Raw genomic sequence first — 11,506 nt, 5'->3', positions numbered from 1 at the left:
AGTATGTAATTCAGTGCGTTTTGGTATATTCACAAAGTTGTGCAACCATCAACACTAATTCCAGAACATTTCAAAACCTCCCCAAAAGAAATCCTATAGCCATTAGCAGCTATTCCCCATTCCCTCCTCCCGCAGCCCCTGGCAACCACTAATATACTTTCTGTCTCTATGGACTTGCTTACTCTGGATATTTCATATAAATGGAATCATACAATATGTGGCCTTGTACGTCTGGTTTCTTTCATTTAGCATAATGGTTTCAAGGTTCACCTACATTGTAGCATGTGTCAGTACTTCTTTCCTTTTTAAGGCTGAACATTATAAGAAATATTCCATAGAAACGTTTTGTTTATCCACTCATTAGTTGATGGACATTAGGGCTGTTTGAGCTTATTTTAAGTGAATGGTTATATAAATGCATTTTCTGTCTACCTCTTCCCTCAAATTAAGGACAATCAGTAGCAAAATGAAGCAATGCAAGCAAGCAAACCAGCCAGCAACTGGTACTTAGAAAAAGAAAAGCAGCCTTGATTTTTAGGGTACGTCACTGAAGAATGGGGCCAAGATTATGGGGTCTAGCTTAAAACTCCTAATGCCTTCCAATCCCATGTCTGAGATGACTCTACCCACTAAGACGTCAGTTAATCCACCGGGAAGTCCTTGGATCAGTAAGAAGAACTGATAGCCATGGTCTGGATCAGTGTTTCTTAATCTGTCGTTCAGAGACTCCTAAGGTTTCATGGAAGTAACACAGGGCCACCAAGGGGACTGGAGTGCAGGTGGACAGGGCTCTGAGCCCAGCCCCCATCCCTGCTTTAACTAAAGCAGCTCTCATTTTAATTGCTTTATTTGTTGAGGTTCCCTCTAAGTGTTCATCTGGAACAAATAAAGGGGATCCATGGCTAAAAACCTGTTTGGCAACCACTGGCAGGTGGTGGTGGCATCCTTGGACTAGAGTTGGTGCTCCCTGGCAGCTGTTCTTACGAGTTCTTCTGAGGAACCTTGATGGTGACTGTCTTCACCTCTGTGTAGGCGTTAAGCCCATCCTCCCCGAGCTCCCTCCCATTGCCAGATTCCTTAAAGCCTCCGAATGGCGTGTGGCAGGTGACAATGTTGTAGGTGTTCACCCACACCGTCCCAGCTTGGAGTGCCTGTGTGAAGTACATGGCTTTGTCCAGGTCCTGGGTGAACACAGCAGCAGCCAAGCCATATCTGGTGTTGTTGGCCCTCTCAATCACCTCCTCCATCTTCCTGAACTTGAACAGAGGCTGCACAGGCCCGAAGATCTCCTCCTTGGCAATCCTCATGTCATCCTGCACACCACCAAAGACCGTGGGCTTGATGAAGAAGCCTCGCTCTCCAAAACGCTCCCCACCGCAGAGAAGTTTTGCCCTCTCCTTCTGGCCAAGCTGGATGTAGCCCAGGATTCGTTCAAACTGTTCCTTGTCCACCTGGGGCCCCTGCTGGGTGTCCAGCTCAAAGGGGTTCCCAACTTTCCTCTGCTTAGCTTTTTCCACAGTTCTCTCGAGAAACTCATCATAGATGGATTCTTCAACGAAGGTCCGGGAACCGGCACAGCAGCACTGACCCATGTTGAAGAACAGGGCTTCATGGCACTGCTGCACGGCGTGGTCCATGTCGGCATCGGCCAACACAATGCTCGGGCTCTTCCCACCCAGCTCCAGGGTGACCCTCTTGAGGTTGGAATCACCGGCCGCCTTCTGGATCAGGTGGCCCACCTCGGTGGAGCCAGTGAAGGCAACTTTGTCAATATCCATGTGATGGGCAATGGCCGCTCCTGCTGTTGGGCCATAGCCTGTGATGATGTTTACCACCCCAGGGGGAAATCCCGCCTCTTTGACGAGGGAGGCCAAGTACAGGGCAGAAAGGGGGGTCTGCTCTGCCACCTTCATGACCACAGTGTTGCCTGTGGCAAGTGCCGGGGCCAGCTTCCAGCCCTGCATGACCAAGGGGAAGTTCCACGGGATTATCTGGCCACAGACACCAACAGGCTCGTGCCGGGTGAAGCAGAAATGCTCGCCATCCATGGGGATGGTCTTGCCATGCCACTTGTCAGCCCAGCCAGCAAAGTACCGGTATACCTTGATGACCTCATCCAGGTCCAAGACATAAGACTCCTGGAAAGGCTTCCCATTGTCCAGGGTCTCCAGTGAGGCCAAGTAGACACGATCCCGCTCCACTAGGTCAGCCAGGCGGTTCAGCAGCCGGCCCCGCTCTGAGGCATCCATCTGGCGCCATGGAGACCCCAGGTGGAAGGCCTCCCGGGCTGCTTTCACCGCCCGATCCACGTCAGCCCGGTCCCCTTCAGCCACGTGGCCGATGACCTCCCCCGTGGCAGGGTTGACTGTCGGGAAGGTCTTCTTGCTGACCGCGTCTTGCCACTCATTGTTGATGAACAGCTGGTTGTAGCGGATGTCTGGGTTCAGGATGGGGCTGGGGAGGGCTGCTGCTGAGGAGTACGGGGCGGCCAGACGGTGCAGGCAAAAGAGCCGGGGCACCAGGAAGCGCAGCATGCTGAGTACTCTGGAGAGGGACAGGAGCCAGGGTGAACACGGAGAGGGAAGCAGCGGTCCCCCAAAGGCCCATCAGCTCAGACGTTCCAAGATTCTAGCATAAAGGGGTGTCACCTCTGAAAACATGGATCATAAGGGCTACAGAAGCCCTGAAGAACTCTCTGGTTCAATTCGTCATGTCCGATCTAGCCTCTTGCTTACTCCTTCACCTCTTCTGGGTCTTCGCTCAAATGTCACCTTCTTAGTAAGGCCTTCCCTGACCACCCTTTATAAAACTGCAACTTTCCTCAGCCCCAGGGCTCTCTCTCCCCCATACTGTGCTCTATTTTCCCCCATCTGACATACCAAATAGTATATGTACATGCTTATATGTTTATTGTCTGCCTCTCCCCAACAAAATGGGCTCCATGAAAGCAGGGACTTTTTTTCCTGTTTCATTCATTGCTATGTGCCTGATACCTAGAATTACGCTGCCTACAGAGTAGCTGCTCAGTGGGTAGTTATTAAATGACAGACAGAGGAAACATCAAAATATCCACAAAGGCTGTTTACTAAGGCTGTTTAACGGATCTACGGGTAGAGTAAAAACCCAAGGGACTCAGAACCAGAGTTGTTGAATGCTGAATGGGGTCGTGCGTATGAAAAGCCTGGCACACCCACCCAGGTCATCGGAGCTGGTGGCACCCTCAGAAACCAGCCCAGCCCAGCCCAGTCCCCCGGGGACCGGCTTCAGCTTTCCCAGGAGTGCAGTGAGTCCGGCAGCTGGAAAGAAGGCTCTGTTTACTCTTGCCTACAACTCTGAAACCAGTGTAGACTTTATTAAAAAAACTATAACATTTAAACAGTCTATAAAATTTGTTCAATGAAATTTAAATGGTATATAAATTTCCTAGATTCATTAAAGCAGTTACTCTCCAGCTAGGACATCAATCCCTCCTCCTCTGCTGTCTCTCTTGAGCCTTACCCCACCAGCCCCCAAAAGGAATTGCACCTGCCCTACCCCCAGCACACACACCCTCTGACACTGGGGAGGGAGAGGAGCAGAGAACTCATCCAGGAAGACAAGACCCCAGCCAGGTCGCTGGCCCCACGCAAATCAGTGCTGCCCAGGAAGCCATCCCTTGGAAGAAGCTGAGCCAGCAGAACTGTCAGGGGTGCACACAGGTCCACTCTGCTCAGGACCCTGCCCCATGCTGGGACAGAAGCAGCCTTGGGTCCAACAGGCCTGGGTCTGAGGAAGGAGGAGTCCCAGGGGAGGTCAGGATAAGGGGGATGGGGGGTCACTAATCCATGGGGTGGTGGTGCAAGGGCTCAACAGGCAGGAGGGGTGGTCACAGACCAAGGCTGGCAAGCCTGCTTTCATGCCCAGCCAAGGCTGTTTCTACTCTAGGGGCCTACGTGGGGTGTGCACTGGGCCTCCACCTGCATATGGGAAGAGGACTGCTCAAAGCACACCATGCTTTGCAGTTTGCAGGCCACCTTCTCAGTAGTTAACTGACCGAGGCTTCCAGCAGCCCTGATGACCCTCATTGTGGAAGAAAGCTGGGGATCAGAGAGGTTCTGGGACTCATTGAGGACACACAGCAATTAAGAATAGGAGCCTCAGGCTGGATTCCCACAGCCCTAGCTTTGTGTTTCTTCCGTACTACGGACAATTTCTTACAGTTCCCACTATTAGCGCCCAATGTGCCAAGGACCGGACCTTCTGGGTCATCGAGGACAGGGTGGCTCCCACCTCATCCTTTCTGCGGGGAGGCAGTGCGTGTCCTGGCCTCTCGGCTACAGTCAGGGGCCCAGTAGGCCCTCTGGGCGGGAGCGATGAGGCCGAGCTAACCGGGAAGGTTTCGAGGGTGTGAGTCCACGGGGCGATAAGGCGCCACCCCGGGACCCGGGTGCTGGAAGGAGGGGTGGGAAGCGTGAAGAGGTTCCTACAGTGCACGCCGCCGGGGCAGAAAGGCCGGTCCCCACGTGGGGAAGCCAAGACCCAGAGAGGAGGCCTCCACTGCAGGGAGGGGAGCTGCGGCCTGCCCGGGGGCCGAGGGGGAAGGGCGCCAGTTACCTGCAGCAGGCTGCCGCTCGCGCTCGGGTGCAGGTTCGGATTCTCGCAGGTCTAGCCTGGCCTCTGGCTGGGTGCTCGCCGCAGGCCCCGCCTCCGCGCAGTGGCGGGGCTCAGCCACCAATGAGGCTCCGCCTGCGCCTGGGGCGCCGCTGACCTCCCGCCCCGCTGCTAAGGCAGCTCCTCCCTCCGGGCGCAGGCGTGTTGGGGCTGCTGGGAAGGGTGATGGGACTGGGGACTGGGGGCGGGGAGCGCCACACCTTTCCCATGTCCCAGTGCCCCCTACCCCGGGGGGTATCCTGCAACACGCCAGCGCTCTCCTCTCGCATCGCCGCTCGGAGCTGGAGTCCTAAGGCCCTCGTTGGGAGCAGAAACAAAGACGACGAATGGGCAGGAGTTCTCAGGTCACACAGCAATCGGAGACTGGACCCCAACTGTATTTTTCCTTTCTCTCTCGCACACGATGCGCCTTGTTAGGTTAGCATCATTTGAACCTCTCCTTAACCCCTTCTGGGTCTCCCCTCTCTCTCAGTTTTTTCCTTGTTTCACTAATTTGACTGTCTTCCACTCTCTCTGCTCTTTTTCCCAGTTGATTTTATATTTGTGTTTTTAAAAGCTGCATTTTTTAAAAAAGGACATAAAGAGTATATGTGCAATGTAGAAAGCTTGGAAAACACAGAAAAGGATACAAGAAGAAAATATATTACTTTCAATCCTTTCACCCCAAAGTTGCCATTCATCTTGCTGGTATTTTTTCCTCTGCATTTTTCAAAAATTCTTTTAATAAAAATGAAATCATATGGTGACCTCTATTTTGCTACCTTTTTTTTTTTAACAGCAATTTATTATGAACCTTTTCTCATGTCACTAATTAATTAAAAGACAACATCATCCTCTCCGGGGTGGTGTAGAATTCCATGGTAGGGTGGATTGTTGATGGACATTTAGATTGTCTCCATCTTGTTGTTGCCATAAAGGAAGCTAAATCCAGAACCTGCATCTCTCAGTCACTTCACTTACACTGCACCCTCCTTCTGGTTGGAGACATTAGGAAGCTACAAACTGTTTCCCAGCCTTGTTTGCAGCTAGGGTTCTGGATGTGAACTCAGTGGTGCCGATTAGCAGTACCCCTGTCACATGTGGAAGGTGGAGGGTATTGTCCTGCCCCCTTGGGTCATCACTAGCATGATGGCAGAAACATGAGGATTTTCTGCATCCTTCTCCAGCTTCCTGGGTGTGGGGTGGCCACTGCGACTGCAGCTCCTTGACTCCAGCTACCTGTTCCCTTGCTCTTTGAATCATGGCTGCAGGGGTGTGTCTTGAGCTAAATAGCTCCAGAGGTGGCCTCAGATAGTAACAGCACTGGTGGGCCACATCCATCTCATTCTGGGCGTCAGTCCTGAAGGTCGAGTCTTCCCTGATTCTCCCTCCCTCTGGCCCTCCCAGCAATTCTGTCAGCACCCAATGTCTGTATTAATTCTCTACCTCTCCACATATTTAGAGTACTCACATTTTCCTGTTTGAACCTGACTAATTCACATGATTCTTTCCTTAAGCTACATCTCTATGCAAGCTTTTGTTACCATGTCATCCTTAGGACATTCACAGTCCTTGAGGCAAAATTTAGTTCTTCACTAAAAGCACTACATCTTGTGTCTTGCCACATCTATGTTCATGTTTTCCCAGCAACCATGTGGCCCCTTGCAAAACCGCTTCTGCCTCCCACACAGCACATGGCCAGCCTAGCACCCCTTGGGCACTTGGCATGGCACTCCTTGGTAGATTAACTTAAGGCTTATTTGGTCAACTATTAACAGGCCTCATTGATAGAGGCAGTGAGTCTATGACAAAGCAAGTATCAGTCAGTCTTCATATGGTCAGACCACTTGGAAAGCTGTGGCAGGTGTGAGAGGCCAGCAGCAAACAAGAAGTGACCCCTTGGGAGAGGCTGTGTCCTGTGAGGAGCAGCTGAAGGAACTGGGAGTATTCACCCCTCAGAGCTCAAGGGACAGGATCTCACCCTCCAAATCTCCAAAGGGCAAAAACAGACATAGTCTGTGGGGTCCTAGAAGACAGAGCCAGACCCATGAGGGGAAGTTAACGGGGTCAGAGGAAGAACTTCATGACAAAGCAGAGCTGGCTAAGGATGGGTGGGAGGGGCTGCCTTGAAAGGCAGTGAGCACCCCATCACTGGAGGAGTACAAGAAAGGATATAAAACCACTTGGCAAAATCCTATAAAGGAGAATACCAGATAAGGACTGAACTAGACCAGTGGTTCCCAAATGTAGCTGTGCATCAGAATTGCCTGGGGAGCATTAAAAAAACAACAACAACAACAAACTTTATAATCTCCCTGGGCTTACCTTCAGAGATTCTAAATTATTAGATGTTGGTTGTGATCCAGAAATTTTTTAAGTTCCCCATACGCTTCTGATGCACAACTATATTTGGGAAGCAGCAGCCTAAGTGGTCTTTGGGATTCTATGACTCCATCATGGGTGGTTTTCAGAAAGGGACTTATCAAGTGAATGCTTTGTCTGTATCTAGAGTCCATCCAGAAGGCCCACCCTTGACACTTCATAAGCTGTGGCTGGCACCAGAAAGTAGTCCTGTTGCAAGGCGTTTGTAAAAGCATCCACAAATTTAAAAAATTAAAACCTTCCACAGTGCTTGACATTTATGGTTTAGAGAGACGGATGAATGTGCAATGGCTCAGGGTAAAATGCACAGATTATTTCTGCAGGAGGAATGTTTTAGATTCAGCTTTTTAATTGGCAAAAAACGATCCAGGCCTCTAGAATGCAAGTTGGGCCTGGAGCCACTATGAGTGTTTGGACTGAAAGGACTGAAGGGGAATGGTGAGATAACACAAGCCATAGTCAGGTCATTGTCAGCAAAGAATGTCACCCAGGGATGTGTTTACACTGGCCTGGTGGGGGAAGAGAAGCTATATCTATTTTTCAGGATTTTGAAGCCTTGGATGTCTAAGAAGCTGCTGGAGAAGACTCCAGGCTCTGAGATAATGAATGGATCAGACAGATTCCAAACAAAAAGACACACCAGCTGCCCTGGGCATTGATTCTACAATGAACATAGCAGGTGCCTCCATTCTCTGCATTTGAACAGAAGATGGAAGACGGGGTCAAGACACCAAGGGAGGTGCAGGAAATGGAAGTTTAAAAATGAAGATGCATGCAAAAGCAAACCAAAATATACCTCCCCCCCTCTTTTTCTCCTACGTGGACCTCTACACTCTGCTAAATTTACAGTCTGTGAACATGAACTAAGCCTGAATGTTGTCAAACCAAAGCAGCCCTGAGTCTTTACCACAAACTGTTTCCCTCCCACCTGCCTGGCTTCCTTGTTCGTTCCCTCCCTCTGCACCTCAGTTCATGGTTGAGAAAACTGAAATCCAGAAAGGGAGAGGGATTTGCCCAATGTCACAAAGGAGAATGAGTGTCTGAGTTCCGACTAGAATCGACACTCTCACGCAAGCACACAAATAACACTGGGATGGAAGCAGATGTTGTGGCAGCACATGGGCGTCTGCAGTTAAGGATCCTGAAGTAGGGAGATGATCCTGGATCATATGGGTGGGTCCAATGTAATCACAAGGGTCCTCATCAAAGGGAGACGGGAATGTCAACATCAGAGAAGATACGATGATGGAAGCAGAGGTTGGAGTGATGCAGCCACAAGCCAAAGAATGCAAGTGGCTGGGAAAGGCAAGGGAACAATTCTCCCCTAGTGTCTCCAGAAGGAACATGGGTCTGCCAACACCTTAATTTTGCCCAGTGACACTCATTTCAGACTTCCGAGCCCCCAGAACTGCAAGATAAAGTTTGTGTTGTTTTAAGCCACTAAATTTGTGATAATTTGTTACAGCTAACAAATGGAAACTAATACATTGATTCACTCAATCTATAGGCCTTATAGGGCATTTGGGATTATGGCCTCTGGCCTAGCTGGAGCAGGCCAGGTGGTCGACAGTATTCTGTTGTGTAGACACTCCATAATTACGGTGGACATCATTTCTTTTGTCTGCCCAACATTCCTTTCTTCTAAAAACAGCACCCCCTTCTCCTGCCTTCACCCCAATCATATTTTTGAGTCAGAACTACCCATCATAGCATTCTACATATTTGGGAGACCTTGTTAAACCTTGTTAACTATACATGCCTTCTGTTCTGCGTGTCTAAGTTGCCCAGTGATGCCAATGCTGCTAGTGCCAAGCCCATGCTCTGAGTAGCAAGGGTAGAGGATGAGATCTGAAAGACAAGTAGGGCCCAACTGAATGAAGAGGCAAGTTAAATTGCAGGTAATAGGGACAGGCGTGTGCCCAGGCCTGAAGGTGGGAGGGGTCAAGATGCATTCAAAGAACTGGGAAAAGACAAGTGGGCAGAAGTGGGAAGTGAAAAGGGGTGAATGGTTCTGGAAGAGGCTGGAGGCGTGGGCCACGCAGAATTTTGGAGGCCCAGTTAAGAACTCTGACCCCTGGCCCAGGCACACATGGTCCCACCTGGAGGCAGCAGAGAGACTGACCCAAACAAAATGAATGCACTAAACTGCCATATAGGGCTTCCCTGGTGGTTCAGTGGTTAAGAATCTGCCTGCCAGTGCAGGGGACACGGGTTCAAGCCCTGGTCTGGGAAGATCCCACATGCTGCGGAGCAACTTAGCCCGTGCCCCACAACTACTGAGCCTGCGCTCTAGAGCCCGTGCTCTGCAACAAGAGAAGCCACCGCAATGAGAAGCCCACGCACCACAACGAAAAGTAGCCCCTGCACACCGCAACTAAAGAAAGCCTGTGTGCAGCAACGAAGACCCAACACAGCCAAAAAATAAATAAATAAAATAAACAAATTTATAAAAATAAAATAAAAATAAACTGCCATATACCTCTAATAGAGATTAGCACCCAGCTCTGTGGATGCACAAAGAGAGAGTCCAGATTTCCTCCTCCTGGGAGAAGATGACCTTTCAGCTGAGCCACGTATCAGAATCAGTTCAGACACACATGATTAAACAGAGGTTCTCAGATTTCAAAGCCGTGTGTTAGCATCACCTGGAAAGCTTTTTAAAACACTGATGCCTGAGAAACACTCCAGACCAATTGAATTGGAATCCCCTCAGTGTTGTACTGCGTTGTCTGGTTTTTATTGTTGTTTCATTTTGTTTTGTTTTGAAGTTCCTCTGTTGATTCTAATATGTAGCTACACTTGTGAACTACTGACATAAGAGGAAACCCAAAATAAAGTGGCTTAAAGAAAAGGGAAGTGTATCTTTCCCTCACTTGAAAGAAGTCCAGAGATAGGCTGTCTAGGGCAGGGTGGGAGCCCTGCTGTCTTCTTTCCACAGCAGAGGATCCTATTATACTTTTGAGGAAGAAGGAGGTCAGTTAACACGATCCCGATCCCGTTTGCAATTTGAAAAGATCATACTGGTTGGAGCACGTATTTCCTCTAGTTTCCTGGGGAAAAGTTATGTTACCAAGTTATATGACCAAGAACAGCAGGCGTTGATAATTATTAAGCTGGCTGCTGATGGGCACAGAGGATTCATTATACTCTCTCTTTCTCTCTCTCTATTTTTGTGTATATTTAAACTTGTTCATAATAAAAGTTTTAAAAAAATAAGAAAAAATTATGTTACCACATCAATAGGATGTATCTTCCTGGTTCAAAGACTCTGTATAATGGATCTGTCCCTTCATGACCCTCATGAATGGTCCCAAGGAGTCCATGTCTTTCTAAATCCACAGTTAATTATTGGACAGCAATCACAGAACAGGCAAGGGTTGTGTAAAGGGCATGAGGGTTGGAGTGAGAGCCTGGCTCCTGGTCCCTTCACCAGCCTCTCCCTGTGACCTTGGGCAACTTCCTCTCTCTTGGCCTTGGTCTTCTCCACTATAAAAGGAGGGGATATGAGATGAACAAAAGGGCCATTAGGTGATCAGGGCCCCCGAAAGTTCTAGTAAAGCTGCTAAATAATGTTCATTGTTAGCAGAGTCCTTGGACCACAAACTTTGGACTCCAAATGCATGTTACTTATGAAACCCATTCAACTGACTTTCCCTTCCTGTTATCTTTGCTGGTTCTGGGCCATAATGAGGCAACGGTTGAAGTGCAAAGAGTTGGCAGGGGCCAAGTGTATCTTCACACACTTGCTGATTGAGTGATCCTGAAATGCTGCCCCACCGTTAATGACACATAGTGCAGATCTGCCAACGAATGCACCAGGGTGTCTTGGATCCAGCAGTATCCAGCTCCTAGGTGACCAGAGTAGGGCAGCAGGGATGAGCAGCTGCTCAGGGTGCCCTTGACTTTCACCTCTGTCTCGAGTCAGTTCTCTCGGCTTCAAAGACTATTTCCTCAGCACAGCCCTCACGAGGCCCAGCAGTTTCCACATTGGCAAGCATCTGCCACCCATTATCCCTCCCTCACTCAGCTCCTGTTACTGACAACCCTGTCACCGAGGCCCTGGCAGTGCAGAGATGAACCAGACACCATCCCCATCCTCAGGCCACTCATAGACTGGGGAGGCAGACAGACACAGAAACTGGTGTGCGTCTCTCACGCGGTGGAGCAAAGAGAAACAAGAAACGGAGCAAAACAAAGCCTGGAAAGGTCTAGGGAGGTTTCCTGGAGGAGGTGATACTTGGGCTGAGTCTTGAAATCTGAAAAGGGCCAGGGGAGAGATGGCATTTCTGGAAGACAGAGTTGCATGTGCTAAAGGCCAGAGGTGAGTGGTGGCTTGGTGTCGGGGAGCTGTGAGTAGCTCCTGCTGGCTGGTGCCTGTGGTATGATGCGCAGGGTGGGGAGCAGTGAGAGAGCCAAGGCTGGAGGGGTTAGAGGGGACAAATCACGAAGGGCCTTAAATGTCATGCTAAGGAGTTTCAATGTTATCCTGAGGAGG

The 11,506-nt window shown here is 49.7% G+C and overlaps 1 protein-coding gene across 1 annotated transcript; it reads right to left on the bottom strand.

Moving 5' to 3' along the window:
• Positions 1-4,719, bottom strand: ALDH1B1 (aldehyde dehydrogenase 1 family member B1). The gene is made up of 2 exons (XM_057549379.1): positions 4,594-4,719; positions 1-2,544 (listed from the first exon to the last, which is right to left on the bottom strand). The coding sequence occupies exon 2, from the start codon at positions 2,532-2,534 to the stop codon at positions 981-983; it is 1,554 nt and encodes a 517-aa protein (XP_057405362.1). The 5' UTR covers positions 2,535-2,544; positions 4,594-4,719; the 3' UTR covers positions 1-980.
• Between the last annotated feature and the right edge of the window lie 6,787 nt (positions 4,720-11,506).

Source organism: Balaenoptera acutorostrata, chromosome 6 (assembly GCF_949987535.1).
Source record: "Balaenoptera acutorostrata chromosome 6, mBalAcu1.1, whole genome shotgun sequence".
Lineage (NCBI taxonomy): Eukaryota > Metazoa > Chordata > Mammalia > Artiodactyla > Balaenopteridae > Balaenoptera > Balaenoptera acutorostrata.
Note: the sequence above shows the minus strand (reverse complement) of the source record. Positions and strands in the feature narration are given on the sequence as shown.